This window comes from Protomyctophum bolini, assembly GCF_963924005.1.
Source record: "Protomyctophum bolini genome assembly, chromosome: 19".
In the NCBI taxonomy this organism is placed as follows: Eukaryota; Metazoa; Chordata; class Actinopteri; order Myctophiformes; family Myctophidae; genus Protomyctophum; species Protomyctophum bolini.
In genome coordinates, this window is record NC_137880.1 from 12,501,466 (window position 1) to 12,520,665 (window position 19,200).

At 42.2% G+C, this 19,200-nt stretch overlaps 2 protein-coding genes across 2 annotated transcripts; both read right to left on the minus strand.

Moving 5' to 3' along the window:
* Positions 1-1,829: 1,829 nt before the first annotated feature.
* lgals8a (galectin 8a) lies at positions 1,830-10,966 on the minus strand. Its single transcript, XM_080790850.1, has 9 exons — positions 10,839-10,966; positions 10,287-10,375; positions 9,411-9,621; positions 6,769-6,891; positions 6,540-6,590; positions 6,187-6,213; positions 5,954-6,036; positions 5,578-5,746; positions 1,830-4,032 (listed from the first exon to the last, which is right to left on the minus strand). Exons 1-9 carry the CDS (start codon positions 10,875-10,877, stop codon positions 3,883-3,885), a joined length of 942 nt encoding a protein of 313 aa, XP_080646976.1. The 5' UTR covers positions 10,878-10,966; the 3' UTR covers positions 1,830-3,882.
* Positions 10,967-12,062: 1,096 nt separating this feature from the next.
* On the minus strand, positions 12,063-18,028 carry rrm2 (ribonucleotide reductase M2 polypeptide). The gene is made up of 9 exons (XM_080790330.1): positions 17,575-18,028; positions 17,270-17,338; positions 15,709-15,855; positions 14,933-15,049; positions 13,906-14,134; positions 13,654-13,787; positions 13,409-13,513; positions 13,203-13,316; positions 12,063-12,763 (listed from the first exon to the last, which is right to left on the minus strand). The coding sequence occupies exons 1-9, from the start codon at positions 17,668-17,670 to the stop codon at positions 12,611-12,613; spliced, it is 1,164 nt and encodes a 387-aa protein (XP_080646456.1). The 5' UTR covers positions 17,671-18,028; the 3' UTR covers positions 12,063-12,610.
* Between the last annotated feature and the right edge of the window lie 1,172 nt (positions 18,029-19,200).

A 19,200-nucleotide genomic window follows, 5' to 3' on the forward strand; every position in this document is an offset into this window, starting at 1 on the left:
TGTTTTTGATTACACATCTTTTTGATGGTCTCCTTTGATTTGGCTGCTTTATACTGTGTTATGTACCATGCCATCATTGGCTTATGTCTGGTCATGTAAGCGGTTACATACTATAGTACCCTCACCAGAGACAGGGTGACCCTTACCCTCCAAAACTGACATAAAAGAGAACCAGGGGTGGCGGTGGCTCAGGGGTAGAATGGCTGGATGGTAACCGTAAGGTTGCCAGTTCAAACCCGGTTGGTGCCTTGCATGGTTTCCGCTGCCATCGGTGTATGAATGTGTGTGTGTGTGTGTGTGTGTGTGTGTGTGTGTGAATATAATGCACAATCTCTGTAAAGCGCCTTGGATAAAGGTGCTATATAAATGCATAATTTTCCATTTAACCTCTGCAAATGGTAACTGGTCCTATAAACCAGTGGTTCCCTAACTTTTTCATGTCAGTCAAGGACACCCAAACTGACACTAATTAGCCCATGGACCCCCATTTGAAAAGATATGCCAGAGACCCCCATAAGAGAAGATTTTTACGGCTCTAGCCGTAAAAATTCAAGGACCCCCAGTTTGATATGCATTAGGCTACGGACCCCCATTTAATGGCATTTCTATCTCCGTGACCCCAATTTATACTGCAAAATCGATGTTAACTGTTAACAGTACATTTCTACACTCTCAGAGTTACAGAGTTATTTGGTTCCAAACTATCATTTAGTTGGGGACCCCCTGGAACTCCCTCAAGGACCCCTGGGGGTCCTTGGCCCCCATTTTGGGAACAACTGCTCTAAACTAAACGTCTAAGCTTAACACCAGAAATGACCCCCCTCCCCAACTATATGTCTTATTGCTACTATAGTGTTGACGCTGACTTGTATATTATTCTATGTCTTTAAATGTCTCGATTAATACGGAGGCCCACAATGGAAACAAGACCCTTTTGTTTGTTATCCATGGACTGTAGTTATATTAGATGTAATACATAATTCAACAATTCTGGGAGAAGAATGTAAAACACTAGTTCCGTACTTCCGTCTAGACGACAGATGTTCTGTGTCAGTTGATCTAGGTGTGTGGAAAGGGTTGTAGAAGTGGATCATGAGGGCAAGCCAGCAAGGAGGAGGGAGTTGCAATAGTCAAGCCTTGAACTGACTGAGCCTGAGGATTAGATAAGGAGCTGGTCAGACTTTGGTGGAATAATGATTTCAAACTAAAATGTTATTTAGGCAGTCAATACAATGCAATTGTTTTTCAATGTGTCACTATTTGTGTCTGTCCCTAAACTAGTAACCAACATGCTGGTGTGATAGTTTGTTTCTCACATGATGGGTGACATACCATTTGGCCATGGGTCTCCATTCACTGTAGCTATGTGTATTGTGGGAACAGCCGTGGACATCCTGAGCTCCCAGGAGCAATGAGCTGCAGCTACGCACAGCACCACATGACCAGGCATCTGGTCCAGATTCACAGCACCCAAATAATCTGCACTTTCCTTCTATTGCCACCTCCAGCATCTGTTGAATAGAGGTAAAAGCTTGCACTCTATCGAAACATAACATAATGTACATACACATCTATAGGACAGCAAATGAATGTGGATCCCAAAAATCACTAAAAGATGAAGTATGGTGTCTGGTGTGTAAGACTGAATTGGGTTGTGGAAGGGGACCAGCTAATAACACATGTATTAGAGTGACATCTTCTGGCAACAATATAAGATTACAGATAAAAAAGGATGAAGTATATTCTTGCGAATTAACGATTTGCCATACTATAGTTTAAAATATTATGCACACTTTGTTCAAACAAAAAGCGACAACAGCATACAGGTGTAACAGTAAATGTTTTATTGTTTGTTGGTTTGTCAGTTTCCTGCTGTTAAGCATCGCAGGACAGAGCAGCTCACATTTGTTCTAGGGTGACAAATAGTGACATTGATCATAAATAAAATCGGGAACAGAAAAGTCTCCGGTAGGTTTATGAATATTTGCATAGTAGAGCATTGGATACGGAGACGCATTGCTTCCATATAGGTTACTTGGTTATTGCCGTAATAGGACTGTTTAATGGTTTATCTGCCCTAAGTGAATCCATACTGCATTTACATGCCAAACAGTAGGCTTTTAACTAACTTATTTCCTGACAGCACTGTTGTTCTGCCTCTGTTTACATTGCTATGGAAGCAGAAGCTGAAGGTGATTTTCTTTAAAGCCCTATTTTGAAAAATAATCTTGAGCTTGTGGACCAGCTATTTGTTTTGCCTATATTAACATGCCAAAACGGTGTAATATTATGACAATGAGTCACGGTCATCAGTGCAAAAATAAAACCTATAACCCTATAATACACAATCCTTTCTTCTTCCCAGGATCAGTATAATAGAATATTATTTCGTGAGATCCAATGTTTTCTGTCTGTGTGAAAATACAGCTTAAAAATAGAATATTTAATTTGTGTTGCATCAACCACAAGTCTTAACCTTGAACACGATGCACTCTTCGTTCAAGAGATCATAATTCCTATTATATACCAACACCAAGATTCCCTGAATAAAGACAAAAGCTCGCTCTGATATGCAACTGAGATCTGAACAGCTTAAAACTATTAATTGGATCCAAAAAGGTACAAGATATGAGTTGTACTGCTAAGTTCGTATGTATGCAATATATATGTAAATGGATGTAAATACAGGTCTACTCTATACAGTACATTACCAATTTGAAATTATGAAAGTAAAGTATATTGGGTTCCTGGGAAAGATTAAGTAATTCTAAGACATTATATTATGACATGTTATGTTTTAAAGAATGTAGAGGAACTGTTGAGATATTGAGAGAAGAATTTCAAGGACAAGGATACTCATAAACGGATACAATATTGGAACCAAACTTCAAATACATGTCGACAAAGAAATATGCGACGAAAAAGAATATAGATCTTTCCTTCATTTAACGGATCATAGTAACTTCACGTACAAGCCTGAGTTTAGCCTGAGTCATCATAACAGTCAATATTTATAGTAAATAATTACTGATGAGTATCATTTACACACTGCAAATGATACTCAATACTCATGTCTGCCTCCAAAAGAACAGTTCAATGAGCCTGGAAGAATGGAAGTTTGTTCAAGTTCTCCAGCAAAGCAATGGTACGATGCGATGGTACTGCAAAATAGTCGATTTGCAAACTCACAAGGCATTGCGATGCAAGGCTTTGTGAGCTTGCCGATCAGCTAGCTTGCACGACAGCAGTCATACAAAGGTTGCGACACCATCGTACATCTATAAGAGTATACATTAATCATAATACTACATTTGGTTTTTGCACCTTTATATTTTCAGAACTATACTTTAGTCAATTGTATTTATGTGTTCATGTTAGTGCATGCCAGTGACTAAGACTAGTGGTAAACTTCCAGGATCATGGAATAGCGAACAGTGCACTTCAATTTCAGAGATGTGAGATTTTGTTGAGACTATTCATTGATCATCGCTCCAGCATTGTAAGCATTGGGGTTCTGAAGCAATTGGTCTCTAATTAACTTAAAAATGTGAGAGCATTCACCCAACTGCTAAAATTATACGCATCATACGACGGAGTGACATGTGCCCCAAAAATCCGATCTTCAAGCTCACAAGGGATCACGGTGTGACGTGTTGTGAACTTAAAGCTATTTTCAGTACAAATCAGGCTAATTATGTGATGGAGCCGAGGATGACGCTGAAGAACACTGTTCTAAAAGGAGGCCCCTGGGAATGATCAGGTACCATGACGACAAGAAATAGTCACGTAAACCATCTTGGGGTCTGTCATCAAACGCCTCTCGATCTGTGCTGGGGGGGGGGGCAGTGGGTTTTGGAGCGGGGGGGCCCTAGGGGTCATGGGTCACAACAGTTTTACACCCAACAGCTGCACATCTCCCATGGCCTCCAGCTCGGTGATCTTTTTCAGGTCCTGAACGCGGTGCTTGTAGTCCAGTTGATGAACGCCATTCACAGCGACCTTGAAAGCATGAGCTTCGCACAGGATGATCATCTGGAACGCACACACACACACACACACACACACACACACACACACACACACACACACACACATTTGGTACAAAAACGTGTCTAGCTACAGCCTTCTAAGCACCTCGAGCCACACGGTGCATTTTTGCTTTTCTGCAAACCATCAATTCTGAACCAATGCATTTCATAACAACATTTCTGGATGCAGTCAATGTCGATACAGCGCGATCCACTTCGACACTAACCGAGGGGGGTGGGGTGTCGAACAGGCGGCATTCTGAAATCCAAGTGGCCACTCTACCTCCTGTGCCACTGCTGCCCAAAAGTCTGTAAGACACGCCTGCATTTAGCAGCTGGTGGAATTGTGCAATTACCTCACTCGTATTGAAGGAATTCAATACACAACAGTTAACAAGACACGTCTGACATTCACAATCATGTCAGACGTGTGCAATGCAAGAAGGTAGACTAGCCAACACCAATTCAGGAGTCCAGAATTGGTGTTGGCTATTGGTCAGTGGCCCATTGGAGGTAAGGCCCTTCAACATACTTGTACGTGTACTTGTACATCAAGCTGCCTCACGCTACAAAAACAGGATATAGGCTCCTGCACTATGGGCCTCATGGCTCTGCAAGGCTTACTTATTCCCAGGAGTTGACAATAAGCACTTTCGACCAGGAGGATGTGGAATGTGGAATTTAGCTGCAATATATGAATATTCCACAAGGTGAAGCTCCAACACAAGCAATATGATTGATGATTCAATTAAAATGGTGTACAGCCTGTAAGTGATACTGATGATCACCATAAAAAGCTTACTTTTTTCTTCTTCTTTTTTTACCCATTTAGGCCTGGAAAAAAAAGTATTCTGAAAGAATATATATATTTAAAGATTTGTGCCACATTTTCACGGTTTTCAAAAATAGCAGACCTACAAGCTCGTAGGCGCTCTATGAGCTTGTAGATCTGCTATTTTTCAATAGCTAAAGTATAACATAATGCTTAGTTAAAACACCAAAAGGGGTTCCTGTAAACACATTTTGGACAAAGTAGCCAATTTTACATTGAGGTGCCCAGATGTCCCTAGTGCCTATCCATTACCCTAACACACACACTGAATGTATCAACATTGTGCTTTAAATTACTAAGTTACACTCCATAATGCTACAAAGTAAGGACAACAGAAAGGGTTATCAATACATTTACAGTCAGTAACATTACAAACTGGTGTCCCTATTTCTGGTGTCCAAGTGGTTTGAGAGACTATCAGGTAATCAGAAGGTCGCCCAGGGCTGGGGTCAAAGTGTCCCTAAGCAAGACGCTTAATGTCTAACTGCTACCCGGGCACTGGTAATAGTAATTCAATAAGAAGCCTTTGTTGAATTCAAGAGTCAACTCTATGGAAGCTGTGTGCGGCAAAGCATAGGATTAATTTATTTTTAGCTTACCGTGCATTAGCCAATTCAATAAAAGCTTTTTGACTTGTTTTTGACATTCAACTTGGTCACCTGTGTCCAAAAAGACATACCGGTAGTCCCTTTCCCAGTATTTATCAGTTGATTTTACCTCAAAGTATTCTCCCGTTTTGAAGGGGAATGTGCCAGGCAGGTCGGTCTCCTCGGGACCCCAGCACTCTGACAGGTAGGAGTTCCTGATAAACTGTGCTTCCTTCAGGCGGGGGTTCAAATGGAGGGCGATGTCTGTACCCCCTCCCACCCTGAGGTTCACACCGAAACTACCACACACACACACACACACACACACACACACACACACACACACACACACACACACACACACACACACACACACACACACACACACACACACACACACACACACACAAAGGGTTGAGAACCCTTGTGGTAGAGTATCTTAATACAATATAACTAGTACACTCTTACATGGAGACATTTACTGCAGTGTCAGTTAGGACACTTACTTGCTGACGTTGGTCTTTCCTTTGATGGTGATGGTGTGTCCAACACTCAGCCCCTTCACCAACTGACCCCTGAACGGAAGACTCTGGGAAAACATTGTTGTGTTGAGCAGAAAAACAGAACAGAATGAACTCTGTGATTTGTAGACAATAAATGTGAAAATAAAAGCTTGTTTGTAGCTTCAGCCTGCTGACTGTTTATGTATTTACCATCATGCAACAGGACAGGTACTCACCAAGTCACCCGACGATGACAGCAGGGACTGCAGAAGGAAGGAAAGTAGGAATAAAAATAAATAAAGAGAGGAAGAGAGAAATAAACATAAGAGATGAAGTCTATGGTATCTACAGTATATTGAGTAATCTCTACTTTCCTTCGCATATCTTGAGAACCGTTCCTCAAAACGACTTCACACTTGGCGGGTGCATTCCCAAGGACTGAGGGAAGTGCAGTCAGTGCCGAGTGTGAAGTTGATCAGATCAGCGGTTTTCCCAGAAATGCTCTGAAAGGGTACGTGTTCCAAATGGTGGATATGCCATGTGGAACAGGCATTGCACTACTAGTAGTGTAATGTAATCAACCACTTACATTAGGTTCTGTGGCTTCTGTCCTCAGATTGGCTGGAACGGGAGCTGTGGTCTAAACAGAGGAACGATAAAAGCGATAACACACTATACCGGTAGTTATAATTTTAGCGCCTGCTTGGTGTGGAATAGCCCTTTAAATCTCTCATCCTCTCGCTAAAGAAATACTACAAAGAGTCAATTCACTTTAACTTAATAAACTATATATTGTGTATTGTAAAATGACAACTCACAGTGTTTGATGGAATGATGCCGACTACTTCGACTTTGACCATTCCAGATATGGCCAAAGTGTCAACCCTGTCCAGGTCAAGTCTGTGTTTATATTCCAAACAATGAGCTCCATTCACAGCCACCTTGACGAGACAAAGAAAAACGCACTGGTTAAACTGCAGTCTGCATCGTCTCCACTGTATGTGAGGTCTTGTCTATGTACCATGTGTGTCAATGTGTACCGTGTTACTTATGAGCAATTTCATGGAAGTTCCATCAGTGAACATTTCCAACTCAAACTCTAATAAAAAACAGAATGAAACTACTGTATCTCTCTCTCCAAATACCTCAGGAGGAGGGGAGGCTCCACTCATTGACAATAGAAGCGTCATCAACACGTCCACTCGCTGAATGTAAAATAAATTCACTGGAGGACAATCATCGCATCCATTCACACACAGAAGTTTTTGGCTCAATCGGACACTACTATTTTAACTCAAGGGTCCTGCCAGCATAAAGTCTGTTGCATGTCCGATTAATGTTGCATTCATACATACAGCCCGTTTAAAGTCGGGAAAAAGTCCATAATACAGTGCATGTGTGAAAGTGAAGTAACGTTAGTTCACTGTAAATGTGTAATTGAGGGGTGTCGTCTCTGTTCCATGTGTGTCAGTATTAGGGCTGGGGGGGGCGATAAGCGATAGGCCAAACCGCTGTGTGATTTCTTTACTGCGGTTATGAAAATCCAGACCGCCACAGGCCTCTTCAGCATTGGGTTAGTTGACTGTAATTGAGGGGTGTCGTTTCTCTTCCATCCAGTGGCGTATATCTAGTTTGCGTCCGAGCTAGCATAGACATGGTATACAATGGTGTCAGTGGGCCATACCGCCCCAGGTCTCGTCAGTATGTACTGGGTAAGTTCACTGTATCCGAGGTGTGTTGTCTCTTTACCATGTATGTCAGCTATACTGTTGCCATGTTACCACATGAAATTCATCATAACAATTACTGTATAAAAATAGATTATGTAAAATTGGTGACTGTTGCAACATCAGATGGATGTAAAGGACTGCATTACATAATGCTATCTCGAGGGCTGTCTAAAGCAAGTAAGACGGCAGCTATCATAAACAAGCCTTTCAGAGGAGGATATGCAGACCAACCAGCCCACTGACCAACCAGACAGCAAAGGAGAGAATGTGATGTCACTCAACTCACCAACCAACATGGGCATGTGTGTGTGTGTTTGTGACTGTTTACAGAACATATTTCCTGTGGAGAGTGTGTATAATATACGTATGTCAGTATGTTGCCTGCCTACATTCTAAATAAATGTAATACTAATGAACAATTGTTTAGAATAAGAATGAGTGAAAAAAGCCGGTCTACAAGCTTATAACGCAGTGCGAACAGACGCGTTGTGATCTTGTAGATCAGCTATGGTGGGTATTGAGCTAGAACATTTGGGAACCACTGGCCTAGAGGGTGGGCCAATGAGTACACCTTCCGTATGTCACAGATCACATGACCCCAACAATCAATTCCCCAGTTCAAGGCAACACAAAGGGAGGACCTTTTTCTTTTTTTAATTTTTATCCCACGATTTTGGAACCCATTTTTCACCCCTGTGTCAATTATCTAATGTGATCCTGGGCTCTACACTCCCTCCGCCAACCTAGTCCCCATATATGAGGGACATGGGGAGAGCAACGGACTTGAACTCATGCTTCCTTCATGCCCGAGTGTCCAAGTTGCTCCTTTACACCTGACAGGGGGGAGTTTCTCTGGTTGGACATAGTGCGTGGAAGGAACACGTTATTCCAACCAGTTCCTTTCCCCTTCATCAGGCGCCCCGGCTGGCCAGGGGGAGGCAGTTTAGTGACCATGATTACTGCATGTTTTTTGTGAGGGTACCTACCCTAGGGGACACGGGGAGAACATGCAAACTCCACACAGAAAGGCCCTTTCGCCAACCCCGCCTCGGGTATGGGCACTGATGACGTGGAGGACGAAACACGCCGCCAGCCAGCACCCACAGCGTCCCGAGCGGGAATCGAACCCAGGACCTTCTAGCTGTGAGGTGACAGCACTACCAACAGTGCCACCGTGCCCCTCTTTTTTCCAGCTCTAATGTATAAAAATGACATAGTTGAATGTTGAAAATGAGTGGTATTCCCTTTTAGTTACACCAACATTGATCTTATGAAGCAGTTTGCACATTAATGTAGGGACTTCCCTTTTGAAATATTAAAATTATTTTGTTATAATCAAAGTCAGAGAGGCTCGGAAGGGGCTGAAACCCTGCACAAATCTGAAGTCATAGGTCATAGATTGATACGTCAAAGAATAACAGACATCACAGACGGGGCACATCGCAGCCACACCTATCTTTTTGGGGGTAAGAATCTCATACTAACCTTACTGTCCCTGAAAGACCCCTGGGGGTCCCTGGGCAACACATCACAAAACTCTACCACACAACGAGAAGTGGAAAAGACAGAATTACACAACGTGACATCTGTTACAACCTCATCACACGTCTTGTGCTCTGCCTGGGGCACGAGGGGCCTCCTTCAATATTATACAGAAAGAATAAGAAGCAGTCCTATGTCAAACAACGCTTTGTTTGTCCTCGACTCAACACACTCCTGTTCCCTCTCACCTTGAAGCTCTGCGTTTGTACGAGGACAAACACCTCGAATGCTGATCCTGGCTTAAAGGACGTCTGGGACTGCATCTGCTCTTTGCCCCATCGTTCGTTCTGCATGGTGTTGCACACGATTCCCTGAGACTTCTTGAACCTGGGGTTGAAGTGGAACGCTACGTCTGCTCTCGGCTTTACGCTGCTGCCGCACGTGAAGTCGATCTGAAACCTGGAACACAGCGTGAGACAAGGATGGGACGGGACGAGATCAGAATCCGCTTCAAGTTCTATCTCGACCTTTTTGAATTTTAGTTCAGAAGAATCAGAATCTGTTTTATTGTCACATTGCAGGTTTGCTAAGTAAAACAGTGGGTGAAATTTGTTTTTGTTACTTCCATTTAAAAAAAATCACATTTGTGACCCATGTGGGTCACGGGACTAACGGATGTGATAAGAGGGGCGCTCTTATCATCGTACATCATCATGAAGTAACATGTTTATTTGTTCAGACACATATGACGTAAATTCTAATTTCATTGTCAATGGGAATTTAATGTTTGTGTGAGACGAAAATCTACACTAATAGCTGAATATAGGAGGCCCTCAAAAAAAGAAGAAGGGGGAAAAGAGATCAATTGTCCTACTCAAAACTGGCCATTCATAATCAATGGCATTCGATGTCTGTTAGGACAAACATTCAAGAAAACAAACAAAAAGAATGATCTACATATTTACACATAGTACCTGAGATAAGACCTGTAAGGATCCTAACTATCAATCATTTAGCTGGGGACCCATACAACCCCCTCAAAGGCCTCAGTAGAGAATAGTGGACTCAACTCAATAAGCGGTGTGTTTGTATTCTTTCTTCCACAATATTACTTTCATGGTTACCTGTCAGCATCGGAGGGCACAGAGCCCTGAATGAGAACCATCTCCCCTGGGAGCAGGCCCCCCAGTATGGTCCCAGCAAATGGAACAACCTGTAATGGAATTCACCATAACAGACGTGATCGTTCATTTACTCATTTTCTCAGGAATACATTGAGGGGTGGGTCCATCATAAAAAAAAAACAGGAAAAAATGCATGCGACTGTCTAATGAGCGTAGTGCTGAAGGAAGATACTGGGGCTAGCGACTGTCAGACATGACTAAAAGAACACAGGACAACCGTGTCCATGTACTTCATTAGAAGTCAGTGTTTATTTTTATTTTATTTTGGATCTATAGACGTTCATCGTAACGAAGTGTAGTGTAGGTAGGGCAACAGAAGAGATATCAAATGGAGGACTGTTAGTCTTTCATGGCAGAAGAAAACACAAGTTCAGTGTCTGATGAACAAGCTCCTGCTGCGCCATTGATTTTAGCAAACCTCATGACAGGCAGCTGCTACTAACCGCAAATGTTACCTGACATAATCTCAATAGGTAAAGAATTGCATCTCACCGGGTTTAAGAACGTCTGCCTCGGGTTTGTAATGGACATGTTTGTTTGTAATTTGATCAGAGGATCTCACTGTCAGTGTCACTGCTGCTGATCTGATGCTACTTGGAAATATACCAAAAACCTTGGAGTCTGTTTACTTCCGTCTACGTAAGCAGCAAGGTTGGGAATGACAAGGATGTAGATTGACGGAGACCAGGAAGTGGTAGTTTCATTAGTTAGAAAATAAAGTATCAAAATATTGCTGACGTTCACGTCTCGTCCTTGTATGTGATGAGGTCCTTAAACGGGTCATGTGTGAGACCAATAAACAAACCAAGCCAATGATAAATTACGCATAGGCCTACATGTACATGTACCGGTAGTTAACTTTTTTGTACCAACAAAAATTTGGACAACGTACGTCTGACTTTAATTGAACCGAAATTAATTCAGCCAACATCAAATCATTACATTGTAACTTACGCTTCTGTGGTGCTGCTGCACGCAACAAGAATGCCACCTCCACCATCAAAGAGATTCGTCCAAAGTCTGATTATGTTAAGTCTACGTGCGTCTAAAACTCACACTATAGGCTTAGGTAGGCCATGAGCAGTTCTGGGCGAGAGTGCACGTGCGTGGTAACAAATAATTACCATTACACCCAGGCCATTACAAGGACTGGTACATTAAGATTAATTTTAACTACGATAGGCAACTGTATGCATAAACAGACTATAGATAAACACCACCACCTAGTGGAGGAATGCTCAAACCGTTCAGCAATGACCCAGTGCACTACAGTACAGCTGCACAACATAAGTTTGCAAACTATTGTCATAATCAGGAAACCATTTCGTGAATAGTTGTAGTCAATTACATGTGGTTCTAAACATGGAGTTTGTACAATGGACTCATTACTTTAGCATTATAATCTCACTCGCACCAACCCAGTTTCAGAGATGGGGAGTACTGAAGGCTTCGCTTGTGAATGCGTCTGAAAGCAGTTGAAACTTGACTTGTTGGGAAAGTTGAAGCTGGGTGGGTTATTGGTTGCCCTTTCATTTTGTGAGGAAGCTGCATTTACAGCAGTTCCACTCCTAGGACAACCTATACCTTACCATATCATGTGTGTAAGGGTAAGGCCCTCCCATTTTTTATTTCTACACAAATACAGGTGGAAAACAGCTGACAGGCTTAATTTTGAGTCAGTATTTTGTGCACAAAGAAAAACACGATCTACAGTAATTACTCAAAGAGCTGCATATAGCCAACTTTAATTACAAAATACTGTACAAGAACACAACTAAAATACATTAAACAGACTACATAAAAAAAAGTACTGCATATACAAGCGCCAGAATAGCTTAAAATTATTATACAAACATAAAATCAGGGCTGCAGTGCCGTTGAAGCAGTTTACACAAGCAGGGCTGCAGTGCCATTGAAGCAGTTTACACATTGAACCAAATATTGTCTGCACCAAATATTGTCAGTGCAAGAAAGACTTGGAAGTATAAAAATATATTTTAGGTCCTAGTCAAAGTCTTCCAGTGAATTTTGCTAGTGAATGCTGCAACACAGCAACTATAGAATGTTATGTTTCACACATTAACTCGACTTGTGGCGTGTTCACGTTTAAGACAAAGAACCAAAATTCTGATTCCAGACAATATGACACCCGGTAAAAATCTGAGGCCAAAATGACAGTCTAATGAAGAAGTTCCAGAATGATCACTAGTATGGAGAACAGTCTTTCAAGTGTCGAACAGGTCCAGTGTCTGTCCACTGACTCTTTAGAAGTCAGCATCCAGTCTGAAAGTATTGTCCACGGTACCGGACATGACTCCCATCCTCTGGTACTCGCCGACCCGCTTCTCAAAGAAGTTGGTCTTTCCCTCCAGTGATATGTTCTCCATGAAGTCAAATGGGTTCTCCACTCTGTAGAGCTACAGAACAAATAAAACACATGATTTACCTCCTGAAAAATATCATGTAGTCAGCTTGAGCTGTCACTTAAATCTACACCTGAGCATTCACTTATCTACAGAGTTGCAGCAGCAAAGCATTGTGTGCAGATTACTTATCAGTTGACAGTATGTTAAATGTTAAGAGGGTGAGCTCAGACAGGCGTCTATATCATGCCGGTACGTCTCTGCCAGTAGACTACACGCCCACTGAGCAGAGTGTGTACCGACACTCAGCCCCCATCATACGGCTGAGGTCCGTACCCCTGCGCCACTCATCATTGCAAACCCCCCCCCCCCGTTTAATGGTGACGGGTAATACTCTGATCCATGTAAATGTTTGTTAATATACATCAGACTACAATTAATTCACTGGATGAGTTAAAGACAAGGCGCTACTGCCGATTATGGGATGCCTTACCTTGTCAAAGCCCAGTTCCAGCATCAGCCTGTCTGCCACAAACTCAATGTACACCTTCATCATGTCACAATTCATACCGATCAGCTTCACTGGCAGTGCCTCGGTCAGGAACTCCTGGACAGAGAGAAAAGTCAGATTGTTGTGAAAGGCTCAAAACTAAACATGTTACACCTCAAGGACGATCAAATTATCACAATTGAACCCACCTGCTCAATAGCCACAGCATTCCTGATGATCTGTGTGACCCTCTCCTCAGAAGGCTTGTTCACCAGGTGTTTAAACATCAGACACGCAAAGTCACAGTGTAGACCCTAGTATCAAAGAGAAAGCATGGACAATAAGTTAACAAACTGTACATTTAAGATGAAGTGCATCAGTACTTTTGGAAATTGGTGTAATAAGTAAACTAAACACAACCATGGCCATTCTGAATGTGAACAGAAAGTCATACCTCGTCCCTACTGATGAGCTCATTGGAGAAGGTGAGGCCAGGCATCAAACCCCTCTTCTTCAGCCAGAAAATGGCAGCAAAGGAACCAGAAAAGAAGATACCTTCTACAGCAGCGAAGGCCACTATACGCTCACCTAGAATGACAAAACATTTCATTACCAAGAGTGGAAAGTTGACCAAACAGGACAGTGCATAAACAGACTGTTAAAGAGGGTGCAATTTTAAACTCCCCAAGTGACCCAGCATCCCTACCGAAAGCAGCATCCTTGTTCCCGATCCAGTTGAGTGCCCAGTCGGCCTTCTTCTTTACACACTCGAGTGTCTCGACGGCATTGAACAGATAATCCCTCTCCTTCGGGTCTTTGATGTACGTGTCGATGAGCAAGCTGTACATCTCAGAGTGGATGTTTTCCATGGCGATCTGGAAACCATAGAAGCACCTGGCCTCCGTCACCTGTACTTCCTGGGTGAAGCGCTCCACCTAGTTGTCAGAGGAAATAAGCCACAGTTGAACAACTAGAGCAGTGCGGGTTACAGTAGGACTAGGGCAAAGACTATGAGTCAATACAGCCATCATGTAAAAATCAATGGTTCCAATTAGTCAAGTCTGTAATAATGTTTTAATCCAGTAGCAAACATTGAGCAAATAGCAGATCTACAAGCTCACAACTAGTGAAACATTTGCATATGAATAAATGAAAATCCGACTCAGTGTTGCCAAATGTTTGTTTTTAGAGGACAATGCACCAGGGCAGTCGGAGCACGGTGGTGACAAAGATATTATGCAAATTATGAAAATGGCTCAACATATGCAAGTTAGCATCCAGCAGTTTCTACATGCTGGGGACCCATAAAACGTTGGTGTACTCATATCAACATGTCGAGGCTCACATTCTGGCTACTAGACTAACATGGCAGTAAGAGGGTGAGCTCAGACAGGCGTCTATATCATGCCGGTACGTCTCTGCCAGTAGACTACACGCCCACTGAGCAGAGGGTGTACCGACACTCAGCCCCCATCATACGGCTGAGGTCCGTACCCCTGCGCCACTCATCATTGCAAACCAGCTCAAAAGGGGGAAGTTATCGCGCATTCAATTTGCACGCATACAACATGGACCAATAGAACAAAGACTAAAGTGTTACGGCTACCTTGATTTTACAAAAATGAATAGAATTTTTTTTCTGAGAAAGATAATTGCCATGTAGGGTGAGCAGTGTTTGAGAAGTGAATATTGGAATGGAACTAGGCCTGCAACCATCAGAAGGTAAAGCTCACCAGGTTCTCGTTCACGATGCCGTCACTGGCTGCAAAGAAGGCAAGGACGTGAGAGATGAAGTATCTCTCCTCATCCTTCAGGGACTCCCAGTGCTGCAAATCCTTGGACAGGTCAACCTGAGACAGACAACAGCATTAACATCTACTGTAAAACACCATAAATGCTACATGTTGGTTTCTTATTCCTGAAACATAATCATAATCTTGACAGCCATTAAGCAGCAAAGAGAAACAAAGCATTGTGCACAGATTACTTATCAGTTGAAAGTATAATCATGTTAAGAGGGTGAGCTCAGACAGGCGTCTATATCATGCCGGTACGTCTCTGTCAGTAGACTACACGCCCACTGAGCAGAGGGTGTACCGACACTCAGCCCCCATCATACGGCTGAGGTCCGTACCCCTGCGCCACTCATCATTGCAAACCCCCGTTTATTGGTGCTACTCTGATCCATGTAAAGGTTTGTTAATATACATAAGTTTTGGCCACCCGTTACATAAATGTCACATTGCCTTACTCCTGAAACAATCATAATCTTGACAGCCATTAAGCAACTTCACCCCAGTTTATGCACGCCACAGATATTACAATTTTGTGTTAGCATGTGTGCCTTCTGTATTCTTCAATAAAAACAATACAGGGGGGAAATAGGTGCACACCAATACCCACCCAAGCAAAATTAACATCCATGGCCCAGAGATGAATGGATCAATCATCTCATAACAGTGGTTGATATTTTCTAATCAAGGACCACTGACATGCATTTCATCCTCACCTCCTCGGCTGTCCAGAACGAGGCCTCTGCCTTCTTGTACATCTGCCAGATGTCATGGTACTGGATGGGGAACATGACAAAGCGTCTTGGGTTCTCTCTAAGAAGAGGCTCGTCTTCCACGGACTTCTTTGCAGCTTTGGCCTTAACCTTAAGGTAAAAGCAAAGGCAATTAGTTTTCTACAAACCACCAGGATCATGAGAAATTTAACACAAAAAGGCGCTATGCACTCAATTTTGGAAATGACTCCTTCCGGGCCTCGGAAGTAGGAATAGATACTTCCAAAATGGCATATTAAAAAGTTTAATACTTTTCAGATGACAAAGACTACATAGTCTAGTTGCCAGCCCATAGAGCCCCATTGTGAACCCGGACATGTTTAGTACACCAAAGTTTAATGTTTTGCATTTCCTTAGCCTAAGGAGTGTATTTTGTGCAAAACTAATGCTTGGAATGGAATGGATTCAGCATCATGAAAACCCCCTAGTTTGACATGTCACATGCTACATAAAGCATGATGAAATTTAGATTATTATTAGATTGGCAGTAAGAGGGTGAGCTCAGACAGGCGTCTATATCATGCCGGTACGTCTCTGTCAGTAGACTACACGCCACTGAGCAGAGGGTGTACCAACACTCAGCCCCCATCATACGGCTGAGGTCCGTACCCCTGCGCCACTCATCATTGCAAACCCGCTTATTAGCAACAGATGCCATCCCAATCCATGCAACATTAATATGCACACATTTCTCATTAGCCAGATTCAATTCTGGTGTGCTGTGGCATTATTACATTTGCAAAGACTGTCCAGTGACTGTTCAGCAAACAGTGAGTGGACCAAATCTACAAAATCCTTCTGCTTGCCTTCTACCCAAGTCTGCTGGCAGATAAGCAGTTTTATTTTACTTTGTCTGAAATGAATTAGCAAGTAACTGTCCTGAGAATGAATTAAAAGTAAATGTAACCTGTAATCATAGACAGTCTGTACAATAATTATGTACAAATATTTATATAGTCATACAGGTACAGTACAGTGGAATGCTGGTGTGGCAGTCTCCATACTGTGCAACAATGTCTAGCATAATATAAACACAACATAATCACAATCAAAGTCAGCAACAAGTGTAAAAAACGTTAAGCATTTAAGCTCGAGTGACCACAGACTAGGTCTAGATATAATGAATTGCACTCGCCATAGGGTAGGACGACTGGGACTTCCGATGCTACAATTTTAGTTTCAGCTGATCAGTCAAATCTATCTAGGTCACGGTGCAATCATCAAACAGTGACAAAACACCATAACAAATCGACAAAAGCAGTGTTAGTATCCTTATAGGCTATAACAGTCCATACTGCATACAACTTAACTGCTGTGTAAACTGGTTTTGCAGTCTTTGTTGGCGCCATTACGTCTAATTACGCGCCACGTTGTCACAAAAGCCCACCAAATACTAGTAAAGATTCAACGTTGGGAACATTAAATTAATGTTGGCTTCATGTGATTTTATTTAGCGTCATCATATCATTTAAATATTGCTATAAATGTTCAAAGACAGACTCACCTCGGTATTGTCGAAGATTTTACGCGCGGTTTTGGACGCAAGGATTCGGGTGGAGTTCAGGCTTGGGGGCTAAAACATAAGAAAATATCACAAGCAATCACAGATCACATAAAATCATCATCAAGTTAACTTCGAGTGTACAAATGGAACCAAATTAGACCATTTCGGGGCAGGACGGCGAGTATAATGTCAACTACAAATGGCGGGCACATTTGTACACTCTAAATTACATAGATAATTTAACACTAGTGTACAATCTTTCAATGGAATTATACGACAAACAAACGCTGATTGTAATCCCTTACCGTGTTTTCTTTGTTAACTTTCAGAGACATGTTGTTGATCTGGGAAGTGACGGCGTTCTCGTTCTTTACAGAGAAAGGAGAGCGAGCGGCCTGCATTTTGATTATAAAGTATAAAGTAGTAGAAACAGACGGCAGAAATAAATTAAGATTAAACAATAAAAACGATACACTAGCTAAAATAAAATGCTACTCTATTAATTACACGGCGGACACTGCAGCACAAAGAAACTACTCTGGTAAACGCAGCTGTTTTCCCTTGTTCCGTCCTTTTTTATTCCGAACCTTGGCGGCAGCTTCCAGTGTCGACCAATGAGAGCGCGCCTTGTTGTGGGGATTTAAGGTTCGTGTCCGCTGGGAACCAATCGGATGAGTTGCCTTTAAAACCCGGAAACTACGCAGAAGGAAATGAGCCAATCGGGGCGCAGTCCGCGCGCTCACGTACACACTGACAATTATTGCGGGAGATTTTTAAACGCTTTTGTTCAAGTCTTTGTATAGCGTAACGAATAAGAAGCTTACATGATCCAGGAAAAGAAAGTTACAAAACCTTATAAAACCGCGTTTATGAAAACGGTGTCCGTTGAACCAGAAAACATTAAAAAGTATTAAAAAAAGATCTTAGATAATAAACTATGTCGTTTAACCATGGACACAAAATGTATCACTAGTACACTAGTAGTATGTATTTAGTTGTAGATGTTACACACTACACACAGGCAGCGCACCAACAAAACAGTTTTAAGGCCAGTCCACTCCACACCAGTACAACTCCTTGCAACTGTGACGGTGATAATGTTCGTGATCAGGAGTTGCATTTGGTGTGTACTGTGGACTGGCCTTAAGATACACACAGCTGTATGTTTACTTAGGTTGTCCACAAATGCTAAGAATGTTATTTACTGTAGATAGCAGATTAGACAGATGACATCATATATCCCCTTGTTTGTTATAAGGTATTGAGATAGAACAGCCTAACAGGGCCTAAAAATAATGGTCCTTCTATGGAAGGACCATTGTTTAAGATATCAGAAGAACCATATCTAGTGTTCAAGCAAAAATCTAATTATCTCCATAAAACAAGCACTCCCGCTGGTTAAAAGAGCGGGGGTATAACATGAATATGCATCGTGACTGATGTAATCACAGACAGTAATTTCAACACAAACGTTGTGAAACAGGAGGCATAAATGATGCTGCATTTATGGGTTCGTTTCCCGCCAGCGCGCTTTCTCTTGTGTGTACTTTGCTGTTTAGCGGCAACATTCAGGATACATAGTGTCCAATATTCAGACCCACAACAAGCATTACCGAGCAACTGTTTATGCATTTCACATCATGTTCGAAATATTAACCCAGTCTTTTTTATGTTCCACAAAACCGCAGGATGAACGAACATTAAGCTCGCTTTCCTCTTGTGCCTTTGCTGACCAAAACCTCCCGTAATATCGATGTATAATGAGCTCAAATTTATGTATTTCCATCTGCTGTTTATAGTTTCCTGATTAAATGGGAAACGTGCTTATTCTATCCAGCAGAACTACCAAACATTTAATAGCAATATTTCCCTGGTAAAAAAAAACCCTTTCTTTATGCTCTGCGCTAACTCTGTAGTAGCCGCTGCAGAGT